Source organism: Podarcis erhardii (assembly GCF_964252035.2).
Source record: "Podarcis erhardii genome assembly, chromosome: 1".
Lineage (NCBI taxonomy): Eukaryota > Metazoa > Chordata > Lepidosauria > Squamata > Lacertidae > Podarcis > Podarcis erhardii.
Genome location: NC_138497.1, coordinates 44,501,803 through 44,518,094, shown reverse-complemented (window position 1 = coordinate 44,518,094; position 16,292 = coordinate 44,501,803). Strand labels below are relative to the sequence as shown.

The 16,292-nt window shown below is 43.9% G+C and overlaps 1 protein-coding gene across 2 annotated transcripts in view; it reads right to left on the bottom strand.

Annotated features, from left to right (window-relative positions):
- Positions 1-3,255: 3,255 nt before the first annotated feature.
- The window catches only part of TYRO3 (TYRO3 protein tyrosine kinase), a 61,640-nt gene continuing 48,603 nt past the window's right edge, over positions 3,256-16,292 (bottom strand). For both annotated transcript variants that reach the window (XM_081859715.1, XM_081859716.1), the window contains exons 12-19: positions 15,780-15,875; positions 14,778-14,858; positions 13,297-13,389; positions 11,971-12,092; positions 10,048-10,157; positions 7,505-7,664; positions 5,569-5,705; positions 3,256-5,114 (exon numbers count right to left, since the gene is read on the bottom strand). In XM_081859715.1, the coding sequence (XP_081715841.1) occupies positions 4,739-5,114; positions 5,569-5,705; positions 7,505-7,664; positions 10,048-10,157; positions 11,971-12,092; positions 13,297-13,389; positions 14,778-14,858; positions 15,780-15,875 (1,175 nt within the window). In that variant the 3' untranslated portion in view covers positions 3,256-4,738. The remainder of the gene's footprint in view (positions 5,115-5,568; positions 5,706-7,504; positions 7,665-10,047; positions 10,158-11,970; positions 12,093-13,296; positions 13,390-14,777; positions 14,859-15,779; positions 15,876-16,292) is intronic.

The following is a 16,292-nucleotide window of genomic DNA, read 5'->3' as shown; positions in this document are numbered from 1 at the left end:
CAGGCAGGTTGTGGGGGCACAGAGCAGGCCACGAGGCATGCACAGCTCTGTCCTCCACCAAGTTACAGCCTGCTTCCCAGCACCAGCTGCCTGAAGCAATCGCCTCACTCTGTCGAATGGCAACACCGACTCTGATGAGGAAGTTTTGAGAAGTTGCTGGCATGAGACTTCACAAAGCTGTGCTTGATGAATGGTTTATAACAGGAGGAAAGGCTTCGGCAGCTGCAGTGCTAAAGTAGTCATGCATCATGAGAAAGCTGGTACACTTCTATCCTTCCCTTCAATTTTGTCAACTCAACCTTGAGAACAATGTTTTAAGCAGTAGTTTGATCTTGGGAGAGGGGACGCAGGTGGCGCTGTGTGTTAAACCACTGTGCCGCTTGGGCTTGCCGATTGAAAGGCTGGCATTTTGAATCCCTGTGACGGGGTGAGCTCCTGTTGCTCGGTCCCAGCTCCTGCCAACCTAGCAGTTCGAAAGCAGGCCAAAAAGTGCAAATAGATAAATAGGTACCGTTCCGGCGGGAAGGTAAACGGCGTTTTCGTGCGCTGCTCTGGTTTCGCCAGTCATCATGGCCACATGAATGGAAAAAACTGTCTGTGGAAGCAGACAAAAGCTGGCTCCCTCGGCCTGTAAAGGGAGATGAGCGCCGCAGTTGTTCGCAACTGGACTAAATTGTCAGGGGTCCCTTTACCTTTACCTTTGATATTGGGAACAGTCAAGTTTGTTTCTATTTTGAACCTTTTATAAAAGCAATGGTAAAGTGATGACATGAAGGGAATAAAAAGCAAGGACTAGGACACAGTACATAGTTTATTTTAAAAAAGCATAAAAACTAATGACATGCTTCAGAAAATTAGATTTTATATATACACTTGCTCTGCTTGCTAGGTGGCTGCTGCAGGAAACATAAGCTGCAATCTGATGCACATTTGTTTGGGAATGAATCCCACTGAACTCATGAGACTTAATTCCGAATGAAAGAGGCACAAGTGGGAGCTGCAACAAAAGGCTGCAGCATGGACTGCTTCTGTTTAGGGTTCCATCCCACCTCCCCAGTCAAGCAGCATTCTAAGCCACTGAGCATGCTCAGGCCTCTTTAGGGTCCCTCTTAGGTTTGTTTCCCCCTTCATTATTTTTGGTACTTCAAACTTTTAACCTGTTGATACTTCCCTCTTGTGTGTGGGTGATGCTGTTCTGATCACACAAGCAAAGACGCTCACTCTTGAACACTGGAACTAAAGGGTCAGTCTGTTCAACAACATGTTTCACACTGCTTGCTATGATAGCACAGGTATGGTGAGAAGGCAGCACTTGGTTAAGAACTATGTTCTCACCAGTCTCCTGTAAACATGTTTAGTAAACTTGAGGGAGGCAGGGCATAACGTCTAACAAACTCCACTCGACACCCATGTTGAATTATTGCATAGGCCATTCATTGGGAAGGTTTCTGTAGGACAGTTGCTTTGACTGTCTTAATTCAATCAGGTGAGTGTCCATAAAAATCCCAGGTTCAAACAACTGCAGTATGCTGCAGAATTTCCACGCTGGAAATTGCAAAATACTTATTTCACATATGCATTCAGACTCAAAAGTATAATTTGAAACTTGGGCTTCCATCACAATATTTTGTAGAGGAACTGGTGAGTTTTGTTAAGTAGATGGAGGAACTGTTCTAATGAAATTTTTTGATCCCAAATCTAATGCTTCATTCCAGAACACAGAATATGGCTTTCTCAGCATTGACTGCATAGAACCATTTTAAACTCATAAAACCATTTTTAACTCATACCACCAGCAACACATCTATTACTTGATTTTGGTAACATAGTGTTGTGATGATGGGAAGCCCATATGCACAACAGATACCACGGGCAATAAAAGCATACCACTGATAATGTTTTCACAAATCAAGAACTTCCCCCTAGCTCATGCTGTTTCTTTATTATTATTATTAATTGAATTTGTATACTGCCCTTCACCCGCCGATCTCAAGGTGGTTCACAACCTAACAGATTTATTAATACGTGTAATATTTCTATGCTTGCTTTTCAAGAAAATTTAATGCAAACCACCAGACCTTTAGCCACTCCTTTGTTCACACAATCAGCATGGTTCCTGTTGCATAAAAGGAGAGAACAGGGCCTAGTTCCAGCTGCATAGCCCACCCCTCCCCATCCCGGCTTCTGTTTCGTAGTCATGCTGAAGGATGGTGCTAGAGGCGGGGCAGAGATGGAAAAGCTTTGATGAGTTCTTGACTCTGCAAAGTTCCTGGCACATGAGAATGACCCCTCCAGTCTTTTAACCATCTAGAAAAGCATATGTGAACATTACTGGTTAAAACCTGAAAGTGGTAAACGGAATGTGAGAAGGGGCCTTGTCAGTGTCTCTCAGGAGGATCTGTTTGGTGGTTTGAATTCCAGTAATTCTAGATTACCTTGTTTCACAAGGGGCAGGAAGAAATGTAGCTTTTCCAAAGTTGTCGACTTGTTGACCTTTTCCCAAGCCTCTGCGGGGGTCGCTCTCCTTCCGCGGAGGCTTGGGAAAGAAGCTGCAGCCCGCCAGTCATATAGTTGGCGGGGCACAGCTGGCAGGCGTGCAGGGAAAGGGGGGGCCGCCGGCAAAGACGCGCAGCTCCCCCACTCGCTGTGGTGGCAACGCGCCAGTAAGCCCAATAGGAAAAACAGCTCTAAGCATAACTAATAATGCAAACATATTATCAGTGGTATTCTCTTACCATGGGTGGAGTTTTGTTGTGCCAAAAGCCTCTAAGGCAGAGATGGGGAAGATTGTTGGAGAACTGTTCTCAAAATCCGTGACCATTGACCCTAGTGGCAGAGGCTGGTGGGAGTTAGGAATACAATAACATTGGGAAAGTCAACAGGTTCCCCATCTCTGCTATAAGAGACCTGCAGCCTGGAAACATATATAATACTAGGCATGATCCAATACCCCTGCTCCCACCGCTTTAATACCTATGGATTTCAACAGCAGAGAGCTACACATACGTTAAGCATTCTCATGGAAACCAGCTGGACCGAAAAATACTTAATTTAAAAATTGATGCACCCGATGCGATTCTGTGGCTGCATATTGAATACTGCTGCATCAGGAAATTTTTCTAACAGCCCAATAGGAAGAATTTAGGTTTGCTAAAAATTCAGGCAGCCATGGTAAGATGTAATGCCCTAGGCATACCTTATGTTAGGAACAGCAAAATACAGAAACACTGACTCATTTACACATTGTCAAAGTAGTCTTCTTTAAAGCGCGTGTTATTCTTTTCAGTTATGATTAATCAAAACAGGCTTATTGGAAAAATGAGAGCTCAAAAATGAACATTTCCTTCTGTAAGGTTACCAAAATACGTGAAGTTATGCTCCAATGCAGTTGAATCTCTGCAGGATGCTGGAACAACCTCTAATGAAGTAAGCCAGTGATTCTCAAAGTCTTTCTGACTGAAAACTACTTCGCTGCATGGAAAGCATTCCATTGGTACCTACTGAGTTTTTCTGCTGATGTCAACTGAGCAATTTCCTTGCTGCAGCTAATATTATTTTTTTTAGGATAAAATTTATAAAATAAACATCTGTTTTTAATTTAAAGTTCTGCCTCTTACTATCATTATAGACCTCCTTTTCGTATATGCACTTTTTGTACTTTGTCCACACAGCACTATCCTAGACGTGTCTGCTCAGAAGTAAGTCCCACTGAGTTCAGTGGGATTTATTCCTAGATAGGTAAGTATGCTACTGCAGCCTTAGTATCAAATTTTCCCATGTGCTAACTGCTTGTCCTACACTGGTCTCTCAAAGTCTGTCTGAAGTTTGGTTTCGTCCGTATGCATTTGTCACCCTGTCATAGAGTTTTGCTGACAAGGCAACTGTGCGTACAACCAACTTCACGTCAAACATCGAAAAGCAAAGAAAGACAAGAAAACCCAGTCCTGCAGTGTGGGAGAAGGCCAACTCTGCAGGGAGATGTCAGAAAAGCCTTCACCAACTTGGTGGCCTCTAGATGTTTTCTTCTACAAATCCCATCAGCTGCGCTGCCTGGCGCTGATAGGAACTGTAGCCAAAAAAGATCTGGAGGGTATCAGGCTGGCAAAAACCATGCCTGCATGTTGTTGCTTAGCTGCAATGTCAGCCTTGAGGAATGCTTCCATCCAACAACCAAATACTGTAACAATCTGAGAAACGGCGCAATATTTCTTCATTGTACAGAAGCAGCCAGTTTGAGAACCACTGAGGTAGACAAGAGGACTAGGTGGTACTGCTAAACTACTGTTCCCCCTCACGCCCTTAAATACAGTATCCATCAATAGAAGATCATTTCCCGATCTGGTCCCAATCTTCCTTGCTCAGAGCTGGAAAATCTTACCGAAAAAGAGAGCATGCTGAGTAGCACCCGGCTCCACTCTAATATTCCGTTATCAATTCGGCTGACAAACAGGCATTCGCTGGCTGTAAGTACAGACTAGGCCACTCCCACTGGATTTCATTTCACCACTGCAGGAAGTTAGTTTCAGAAGGCCAATAGGTGATAAAGATTTGTGGTCATTTTGAGCATGAGCCACAGCAACTCAAACAGCTGCAGAAGTAGCTCATTTTACAGCTACCTATGCTGGTTAAAAGCAGCCTACAACTGTCTTTGTAAAGCAGTACCAGATGATGATAAAAATGCACACATCTTATTGGAGGAGAGTGGAGTGTCATTCCCCCCCCCCCTCTTCCTTTCAGGCTAACATCGTTTTGGTCCCATCTCCAAATCATAAAGAAGGCTCCTGGCTTCCCCCTCAGATGCGTCTGGATGCCTTTCGCTTTCAGCATCACTCCCAAGGCACAAGGGGCTCATGATGTAACGGTAGTCACTCGTGACAGCGGCAGCAGCTGCTCCTGCAATGTTCGCGTCACCGTCCAATGTTCCAAAGGGACAATCCGTTGAGGGGTCATTCCTGTAAGCTTCTTGTGGCTTCCCAATGTTGACATACAGGGGGTCCTGACTGGATGAGAGCAAAGACAGTCTGGCCAAGATCATTTCTAGTTGCAGTTTCAGGGCTCCAAAGCTGGGGCGTAGCTTAGGTTCTGAATGCCAGCATCTGCACATGAGATCGTAGCTGCACGACAAACAGAACAAAACAAAATGAGAAAAGAAGCACCTCAGGACAACCAAAGGCTGTGTAAGCAGCACTGGGAACATATATTTAAAAATAAAAGCTGCATACCAGTGTGTGTTCCCTCTGCCCAGTGGAACACAGTGGTTAAACAGATTCGTTTCTGTTTTGATTGCAAAATACATTTTCAAAAGCACATTGGCAAAAGCACATTGAAGGCAAGCTGAACAGTATCAAAATAATATGGAAGAATCTCAATTAAATCATGCAACCCACCCCTCTGTCCATTAAGAAAGCATTCTCTACAATGGGCACAGCCCAATGGGACTTCCTCCTATCTGAGCTGGCCCAAAGTATGGCTGTATTTTTGTGGAACTTCTGCTTATCATAGTGTGGTCTGCACTGCAGAAGAAAATGTTCATGTTTGGAAAACCAAATGGCTTAATAAACTACTCACACATCTTCCAAGCACTCCAGGGGCTGTTTCAGTCTGTTTCCACTGATGAGGTAGTTGTAAATTTCTGCATTCTCAATGCCTGCATAAGGAGTTTGCCCCCGCGTCACAATTTCCCACATTGTCACACCAAATGCCCACTGAAATACAGTAGGGGAGGGGGAAAATAATGTTAAACAAATGGGAGAAACATATTTAAAAACCATTTCAGGAGAAGAAACATGCTTAGAATATCAGTCGTCTTTTTTTCAGTCTTGCTCCCAGTATAATCGGACAGAGGTGATTCCTGGATTTTCTGTTCCAGTGCAGTTCAGTCTGCGTCTGTGCTTTCAGTCATAATTTTCTATCTTTCCTCCTTCTGTAAATAATCCTAAATAATATTAAAGGCGGTTCTTTACCTGCACAAACTGAGGATCATTTTAACAGGCCCAGAAAAGACAACTAACTGCTAATAGGTATGTAACTCACTGCTTTTTAAAATCCAGTTGTTAATGAACACAAACATCCCTCTTCGGCCGAGGACTACCACAACATTACACTAGAGGGGGCAGTCTTCTTTTCGCAGAGCAATCACGCTATATTAGCAAAATGCAATATTTGTATCCTTACATGGGAGCTCAGGGTACCATACAATATGACAATCAGTGATCTTTCTCAGTAATTGCACCAGGTTAGAACGGCGTGAATTGTATTGTGATGTCTCCGGAAGCTGCACAGAAAACCAAGTTATAATGGGCAGCATAGAAATGTAAGATATGTGTTCTTTCGTTCTTTCCATTATGTGCGTGTGTCGGGGATCAATGGGCAGGAGAGGGCTATTCTTTATGGGCTTCCCAGAAGCATCTGGATGGCCACTGTGAGAAATGAGATGCTAGGCTAAATAGATCTTTGGTCTGATCCAGCAGGGTTCTTCTTCAGTTCATAGAAAAAATGATGTTCCCCACAGAACACTCTGCCTCTGGCCCACCATCTAGTTCCCATGACTCAGTGTTCTTCTCCTGCCTCCACTTCCCTCCCTTTCCGCTGTTGTTTCCCTAGCGTCAAAAGCACCATGTGTGCCCTGATGACACGATATAAAGAACAGTAACAACTCTGCAAATGTTTCTTTTGTTTCATGCTGCTTTATGTTTCAGAGCTCCGTCACAGCCCTGGTGACGTGCAAGGCACTTTCACACGCACACCACACTTCGATTTTGCAAAATTGCCAGCATTGGCTTTGGACTGAGAAGCGTGATGGTCCCTCATCACAGGCAAATGCCACAGAAAGCAGCTTGGCCAGCCCTATGCTTGGGCACTGGGAAACATTGAGCACAAATGTTGTGTTATATTAGCCCAGGGCTTCCAAGGTGCTTCCCAGTGCTTCCCAACAAGTACCAAACTGTAGGGTGTTTGGGAAGTGCTGCACAAAGTGCTTTGCTCAGTGTTTCCCAGTGCCAAGCATAGGGGTGGCCAAGTTGCTTTCTGAAGGGATTGCCTGTGCAATTGAGCCTCCCAGTTTCCATATACAGTGGTACCTTGGGTTAAGTACTTAATTTGTTCCACTTTAGCTAATGGGGCCTCCCGCTGCCACTGCGCTGCTGAAGCACAATTTCTGTTCTCATCCTGAAGCAAAGTTCTTAACCTGAAGCACTATTTCTGGGTTAGCGGAGTCTATAACCTGAAGCGTATGTAACCTGAGGTACCACTGTACATATCCCTTGCCCACAGCTGACATCACATTTGGGGCAGGTGAGTGTGGCTTGGTGGAAATGGCCTGGCAGGCCAGATGGAGACCTGTGCCAGGCCAAATTTGGCCAGCAGGCTGGAGGTCTCCACCCCGGCTTATGCCTGGATAAATGTGATCGTCTTTAAGGTGCCACAAGAATCTTCACGGTTTTTGCAGCAACAGAATTTGTACGTAGGGAAACAGGTGCTCCTGGGAAGAGCAAAGAAGGCTCACCACATCACTATGTGTTGTGTAGAGATTGTCCGCCAGGCTTTCCAGTGCAAGCCACTTCACTGGCAGCTTGGAGGCACAGCCCTGGCGGTAATAGTCTCCACTATAGATTTTCTTTGAAAGCCCAAAATCAGCAACGCACACGTTCATGTATTCATCCAACCTAAAGGAAACAAAAAAGAAGAAAAAAGAATTCAAGCAACTTGGCATACGCAGGAAGAAAACAACAAGTGCAGGTTTCTCCTTCAAACACTACCGCCTTCCCTGGCTTGAGAGTCTCACAGTTACAATTCACAAGGCTAAGTATGCTTAAGACTATTGGTGAACCTGAGTCATCAGCAGCTAACACCTGCTGAGTAGTCGGCATGACTGGTAGTCTCCCAGCTGTTTACATTAGGAAGTGAGCATAGCTCAGTGGAAGAGCAGCTGCCTTGCATGCAGAAGGCCCCAGCCTCAATCCCTGGCATCTCCAGGTAAGGCTGGGAGAGACTCCTGCCTGGACAGCCATTGCCAGTCAGTGTAGACAACGCAGAGCTAGATGAACCAATGGTCTGTTTCAGTAGAAGGCACCTTCCTATGTGACAGTGAGAGGATGCTGGTTTCAAATGGATGAGGTGATTCACTTCAGCTTGCCTCCTTCAGGGAGGAGTGAGAAGAAGCAGGGGAGCCATCAGCTCTTGAAGGGCCCAACAGGCCCCTTCCCCATCCTTCACAGCAGCTCCCCAAAGACCTGCACACCCCCCCCCCCGAGAGGAAGGCTGAAGAGGCCAAGCTCATGAAGAGGCCACTGATATCATGAGAAATACCCATGACAATAGCGGAATGGTACCCAAGCATACGTCTGTGTAACAAAGTTGCTATAGATTTTTTCAGTTGCTCCACTTACCTAACTGGTCTAAATTTTCTAAACACCTCTCCAGACAATGTTGCAAAAGAGATTTAAAAAAAAGAAATAGATGAAGTGCTATATGCATACTAATATCCATACCATAATATCCAATCCCCACAGAATGGGGATAGGAGGAAGAAGAGGGTTTCTGCTTAGGAACAGCCGAACACAACTCCTCCTTATGGTCTTCCAGACTTGCTTCTGACACTTTCATGGCTCTGTTTGATTTTGATCTGCCTCGTCTCAGTAAAAATAAATGATGGGATTCACTTGACAAGCCCTATCAGTGGAGCCCTGTGCAAGGATTTCCGCTTATGCAACAGGGCTCCCTGAAAAAATAGGTCTTGGGGGAGAGGTCATGAGAGTCCTGCCCCAGAACAACATTCAGGGCAGGGGGATTCTTCCATCTGGCAAACTAAAATGCTTGTGCAGAGGGAACATTTGTCACAACGTGATTCTGAATTCTACCCATGTTTTGAATTTTATATTGTGTTATATTTTTGAAAATTGTTTGCCACTTAAGAGAGATTTTTCTTTTGATTGAGAGGTATATACACTTGCTAAATAAAATAAACAATAAATAAAATTTGAGGCGGGGGGGGGAATAGCTTTTTCCTTTATGTATCTTTCTTTTAAAAAATAAAATTTATCCTCTCCTGCAAGCCTTCCCACATTTTTCTTTGTTGAAACATTTCTCCTTGCCTTGTCTTTCTGAGCCAATGTCACCACCTTCTGGAAATGGTGGGCAGTCTAAGAGATGGGTTATATGAGCTCGCTGCTTGTCTTTTTGGTTAGTCACATCTAAGAACTTCAACAGGTACACACCCACAGGGAATATACTGGGGGGGGGGACTGACAAAATGGCATAGGTTCAGGCTGGGGAGATGGGAAGGTGTGGGGCTCATGCCATGGAGAAGTGTGAAAGATCCATGATATTAGCGCAGGTAAGGGAAGTTTGTGGCCTTTCAGATGATATTGGACTCCAACTCCTATCAGCCCCAGCCAGCATGGCCAGTGGCCAGGGATGATGGGGGCTGGTTATTTAAGGTTATTTTTACTGTTGTTAGCCGCTCTGAGCCCGGCTTCGGCTGGGGAGGGCGGGATATAAATATTATTATTTATATTACATTATATTACATTATATTATATTATATTATATTATATTATATTATATTATATTATATTATATTATATTATATTATATTATATTATATTATATTATATTATTATATTATATTATATCATATTATATTATATTATAATACTATACTATACTGTTATGTTATGTTATGTTATGTTATGTTATGTTATGTTATGTTGTTATGTTATGTTATGTTATGTTATGTTATGTTATGTTATGTTATGTTATGTTATGTTATTATCAACTCAAAATACTAGTCCAAATGTTGGGAAATTGCAAGTTTCCTGCAATGGATGCATTAGCAGCAGGCAATGTTGTTTGGATATCCTGCAAGAGCTAAGCAATCAATGAATTGTTTCATTGTTCACAAAGGCTCTCCATGACCTAGTTTCCTTCATGGACTTAAGGCAGCTGCAGCCACACCTGGGGAGCCTTGGGCTTTCCCAACTGACCTTTTCTGTTTCTCTTAATCTCTGCAAATGCTTCAGTTAACCAATAAGGACTTTGTGGACTTACATGCAGTTCCGAGCAGCAAGGTCTCTATGGATGAAGTTTTTGGAGCTCAGGTACTCCATGCCACTAGCAATGTCAATCATAAACTTCAAGAGTGTCTGAAGAGGCAGGTTCTGCAGAAAAGAAGAAGAGTTATTAAACGTGCAATTATTGGACAATAATTATTGACAGATTAGAGAACTGGGCCAAAACAAACAAGATGAATTTTAACAGGGAGAAATGTAAAGTATTGCACTTGGGCAAAAAAAATGAGAGGCACAAATACAAGATGGGTGACACCTGGCTTGAGAGCAGTACATGTGAAAAGGATCTAGGAGTCTTGGTTGACCACAAACTTGACATGAGCCAACAGTGTGATGCGGCAGCTAAAAAAGCCAATGCAATTCTGGGCTGCATCAATAGGAGTATAGCATCTAGATCAAGGGAAGTAATAGTGCCACTGTATTCTGCTCTGGTCAGACCTCACCTGGAGTACTGTGTCCAGTTCTGGGCACCACAGTTCAAGAAAGACACTGACAAACTGGAACGTGTCCAGAGGAGGGCAACCAAAATGGTCAAAGGCCTGGAAACGATGCCTTATGAGGAACGGCTAAGGGAGCTGGGCATGTTTAGCCTGGAGAAGAGGAGGTTAAGGGGTGATATGATAGCCATGTTCAAATATATAAAAGGATGTCACATAGAGGAGGGAGAAAGGTTGTTTTCTGCTGCTCCAGAGAAGCGGACACGGAGCAATGGTTCCAAACTACAAGAAAAAAGATTCCACCTAAACATGAGGAAGAACTTCCTGACAGTAAGAGCTGTTTGACAGTGGAATTTGCCGCCAAGGAGTGTGGTGGAGTCTCCTTCTTCGGAGGTCTTTAAGCAGAGGCTTGACAACCATATGTCAGGAGTGCTCTGATGGTGTTTCCTGCTTGGCAGGGGGTTGGACTCGATGGCCCTTGTGGTCTCTTCCAACTCTATGATTCTATGATTCTATGACAAACTACAAATGTTTCGTTCAGGCATTTCCCCATTCATTATCAACTCCAGAGATGACAAACTCTGATTTGAAGAGCCAGGCTGGATGTAGACACATCAAAGAAGCGTTTCAGTTAAACGCTTTGCAAACTTTATATGAGAAATTGGGTGAGCAAAAGTGGAACTCTACAGCACCATCTGGTGTCACAGTGTTAGAATGCATAAACAACGTATAAAAAGCGTTTTTTCTTTGCCAATGTAGTTGAGTCCCCAGTCCAAAGGACTATATAATTTAAACAATCTTACTGGCTAGCTCCAATCTGACTACATGCCCCTCTGGGCATCCTTTTATTGTGCAAGCATGATTATTTGTGCTCATCATGGGTTTGTGCCAATTGCATGGGATCCCACACTCAATACCATTTGCCCCTGCAAAAGTTTCAGGGCAGGCATTCTGTTTTGTTTCCAATCAGTGCACTTCACATACCTTCCTGCTGAAATCCTGTAACTTCTTATATCACAAATGTTCTGGTGGTTTAATCACCCTGCTTTTGTTGCACTGTAGTTCCCAACAACAGTGCAAAAAAACTTAGGGGAAGCAACACAGAACAACTAATAAAGCAGAATGGTGTACGGACAGCCTAGTATAAGGCCACAACTAATGCACTGTTACCTCATCCATTGCATTTAATAAATGTTGCAGAACACAACTGCAAACACACACACACACACACACACACCAGTCTGGAGGTGCCTTGGATGAGCTTTACATGTTTATATGCTGAGCAATGAACAAAGCTTGTAATTTGTCTTTAACTGACAGCAAAAAGTAGAATGCCTGAACTTAATGTAGGGTATAATAGGTCTGCCCCAATACAAGAAGATGCTTAGTGTACATTCAACAAATAAAGACGTGTGACTTTCCAATTAATTCTCCTTTGAGAGATTTGGTACGAGAGAGAATCTTACAAAAGGGTTTTCTCCAATCCGGGACATCAGTAGAAAAGAGTGAAGGTCTCCATGCTTCATGAACGGAAGGATAACCATTGGGATTGGAAGCCGGCCTTTAGGCCGATTGCGCAAGCTGACTCCTGATACGAGAGAAGAAAAGAGCAACTAGCAAGTATAGTCATCCCTGATCACCTGCCCAAACCTATTGCCTTCCAGATGTTTTGGACTACAGCTTCTATCGTCCCTGACCATTGGCCTACTAAGTGGGGCTGGTGCAAGTTTCAGTCCAAAACATCTGGAGGGCACCGGATTGTACTCCTTTGTTCATAATCTGCTAAAAATATATTGCTATTTTTTCTGGAGGGCTGAATGTCTAAATCTTTGGTCTGATCCAGCCCCTGCTTTCAGTGATATCTATTTTTATTTACTACACAAGAATGTGTAACGCATTATGGCGTTTCCAGATGTTGATCATTCTCCTCTAAGGAGTTAATAGAAAAACCTCTGCACTTCACAGTGCCATATACTATAAATCCAAAAATGGGCTTTTTTCTTCCTTCCCTTGAACCCAGGAACATCCCATTTAATGCAACAGGATAGTGTGTGCTCTGAGGTCCCATTTCTTAACCTGCTCACCTAATGCATCTCTGTCTGCAATGCAGTAAATGTAATTGTCTGATAAATGTAAATGTAATGTAAATGTAAATGTAATTGTCTGATGTTTATTTGTTGGCGAAATGAGTGTCAGAGAAGAGAAGCAGTGTACAGTGGTACCTCGGGTTACATACGCTTTAGGTTACATATGCTTCAGGTTAGAGACTCCGCTAACCCAGAAATAGTACCTCGGGTTAAGAACTTTGCTTCAGGATGAGAACAGAAATCGTGCTCCGGTGGTGCGGCGGCAGCGGGAGGCCCCATTAGCTAAAGTGGTGCTTCAGGTTAAGAACAGTTTCAGGTTAAGAACAGACCTCCGGAACGAATTAAGTACTTAACCCAAGGTACCACTGTACTGTTACGAGCATTTGGAATGTGAGAGCATGTAAGTTCTCAGAGAATTTATACTGTATCAAAACAGGGCAGTACACGACTTTACTGCTGCCGTCTCCCAGTTTAGCGCTGCCTGCTTCACAGCTAGGAAGGGCTAGCATGGTGGGGTGGTGCCATAGAGCCACTCTCCCGCCACTTGCATGACTGGTGCTAACTGGGATGGTGCAAGGGCAGTGTGCCCATGCCCCACTGCCCTTGCTGCTGGTAAGTGGCCAGGACAGCAGTGTCAAGAGCTGCTGTGCACATGAGCTGTGAAATATGCTTTCAGTGCTAAATACAAGATGCAAAAGAGCTCACCAATCAGTTTAGTAACGTGCGGATGGTCGAACTCTTTCATGCAGGCAGCTTCCCTCAGGAATTCCTCAATGTCATTTGAGGTGAAGATATCCGCTACAATAAAAGAAAAGAATGCTGAGGTTTCCCTTTGAACTAGGTGGGGGTAACTTCCAAGGAAACAAGCAGAAAAGTTAGAGCTCCTAGAAGCATTGGCCACCCTTCATTAAATGTTTCCACTGAGAAGCATACAGACGCATTTTATATCTTTAACAAGATTCATATAATGGAGTAGGACAAAAGAGCTCTAACTGGGTTTACAAGACTGTCTTAAATATTTATATAGAATACCATTTTTTTAAAAAAAAACTGTAACCACATCCACAACATACATTTAAAACATTCTTATCCCACTTTAAGAGTCATGGTAAAGGTAAAGAGACCTCTGACCATTAGGTCCAGTCGTGGCCGACTCTGGGGTTGCGGTGCTCATCTCGCTTTATTGGCCGAGGGAGCCGGCGTACAGCTTCATGTGGCCAGCATCACCTAAGCTGCTTCTGGTGAACCAGAGCAGCGCCTGGAAACCCCGTTTACATTCCCACCGGCGCGGTACCTATTTATCTACTTGCACTCTGAGGTGCTTTTGAACTGCTAGGTTGGCAGGAGCAGGGACTGAGCAATAGGAGCTCACCCCGTTGCAGGGATTTCAACCACAGACCTTCTGATCGGCAAGTCCTAGGCTCTGTGGTTTAACCCACAGCGCCACCCGTGTCCCAATTTAAGAGTCATGACTTACCTGCAAAGAATCCTAGGAAATGTAGTTTGTTAAGGGAATGGAGAGTTGTTAGGAGACCCTAAATGAACCACAGTTTCGAGGATTCTTGGGGGCAGGCAGCATTTTACCTGGAGATGCTGAGGATTGGGTTATTGTTATTGTTTTGTGTGTTATTTTAGTATGTATTTCTGTGGTTTAATATTGTACAGTGGTGCCTTGCAAGACGAAATTAATCCGTTCTGCGAGTCTCTTCATCTTGCGGTTTTTTCGTCTTGCGAAGCACGGCTATTAGCAGCTTAGCGGCTATTAGTGGCTATTAACGGCTTAGCGGCTATTAGCGGCTATTAACAGCTTAGCGGCTTTAAGAAAAAGGAAACAAACTTGCAAGAACTCGCAAGACGTTTCGTCTTGCGAAGCAAGCCCATAGGGAAATTCGTCTTGCGGAATGACTCAAAAAACGGAAAACTCTTTCGTCTAGCGAGTTTTTCGTCTTGCGAGTTTTTCGTCTTGCGGGGCACCACTGTAATCTACCCTGTGATCCTTGGATGAAGGGAGGTATATGAATTTGATAAATATTAAAATAAGATAAAAATTGAATCCGGCACCTTTTGTATGCAAAACACATGCTCTACCACTAAACTATGGACCCTTCCAAGGATCACAGGCATAGTAAGATGTGTAGTGACATTGAGGCACTGGGAACATTTCAGGGACCCTAGATATTACTCACCTTTGAGCATTTTCACTGCAACCTTCTGGAGAGAGCCATCAGGCAGCTTCAACTGACCCTCTCTTACAGACCCAAATTCCCCTAATAAGGATCACAAGAAGAAAACAAGGTAACATTAAGCATAGTGCAACTGATTTTTAATCCAAGGGGCCATTAAGGATTGAGTGGTTAGGTAGAGGGTCAATGAAACACCTGCTGGAATGATTTTCAAAGATGTAAGTGGGCAATATCACACTGAAACTCAAAATCTACAGTCTCTCTCTCTCTCTCTCTCTCTCTCTCTCTCTCTCTCTCTCTCTCCCTCCCTCCCTCCCTCCCTCCCTCTCTCTCTCTCTCTCTCTCTCTCTCTCCTGGAAATATAGACAATTAAGAGCTGGCGGGAACTTAGGGCATAATTCAACCAAAGTCAGCCAAAATCAATGGAAGTTAGAAGAGCTCAGTTTTGGCTGCATTGTGCCTCTGGTTCTTTACCAGGCAATGAAATACCGAATGGTGGACAAGGACATTAGCAGTAAGCTAGAGCAGTCATGTCCTTTAAACCTTTCTCCAACTTTAGCCCTGGCTCTTATTGCTTTCCCCCTTTCCCGTAACAACCTTTCTGCTCTCTGTTTACCTCCCGTTCATCGCTTTCTCTTTCATATATTTTACAAAGTACTCTCTACCTTTTTCTTTGTGGAATCTCTTCACTTATTTGACTTCTCGAGTTCCCAGGGTACCTCAAACTGCCAACCATAGCTCTACACTGCTTTTATTGGGCAGGCTAAAGGATATACAGAATTATTGTTAAGACCCAGATAAAAGACAGCTTCTAGCCACATTGGGATTAATCCCAACAATGCAAGGGTGCAGAAAATGTGGTCCTCCAGAGGTTGCTGGACTACACCTCTCATCATCCAAGGCCCATTGGGCAAGCCTGCTAGGACTGATGAAAGTTGGGAGTACAACAATATATAGATGGCCACGAGTTCCCCAACCCTGGTCCAGGCTCTGCTTCACACTCACCTTTGCCTAGCATTCTTCCTAGAGTAAACTGTTGCTCCTGGATCAGGACATCTTTCAGTTTGGTCTTCAAGTCATCACTGATACCTATACTGTCCACTGGAGAAACAAGAGAGATAGAAAAAGGGTCATGTAAGCACAGAATCTCAGTAAACCTAACTGTTGCTATTCCCTAGAATCACGAGGTTTCCAGATGGTGTTGAATAAGACACCGACTTTGAAAGATGCTCAGCCTTTCTACTCAGAGAGGATGTTCCTCTCTGGTACTGGGATGGGGAACCTGTGGTCCTCCATATGTTGTTGGACTCAAATTCCCACCAGCCTCAGCCAACATGACTACAGGTTAGTAATAATGAAAGCTGAAGTCCAGTTAACATCTGGTTTCCCGCCTCTGGGCTACTTGTATGTTCACGATTGCTGTGACAGCAATTCCCCTTTCTAGTCTTATGAAATATGAGATGCTTCAAACTTCCAGAATTATTTCCTTGCTTTGCAACACCGCCCAGTGCTAAAGTT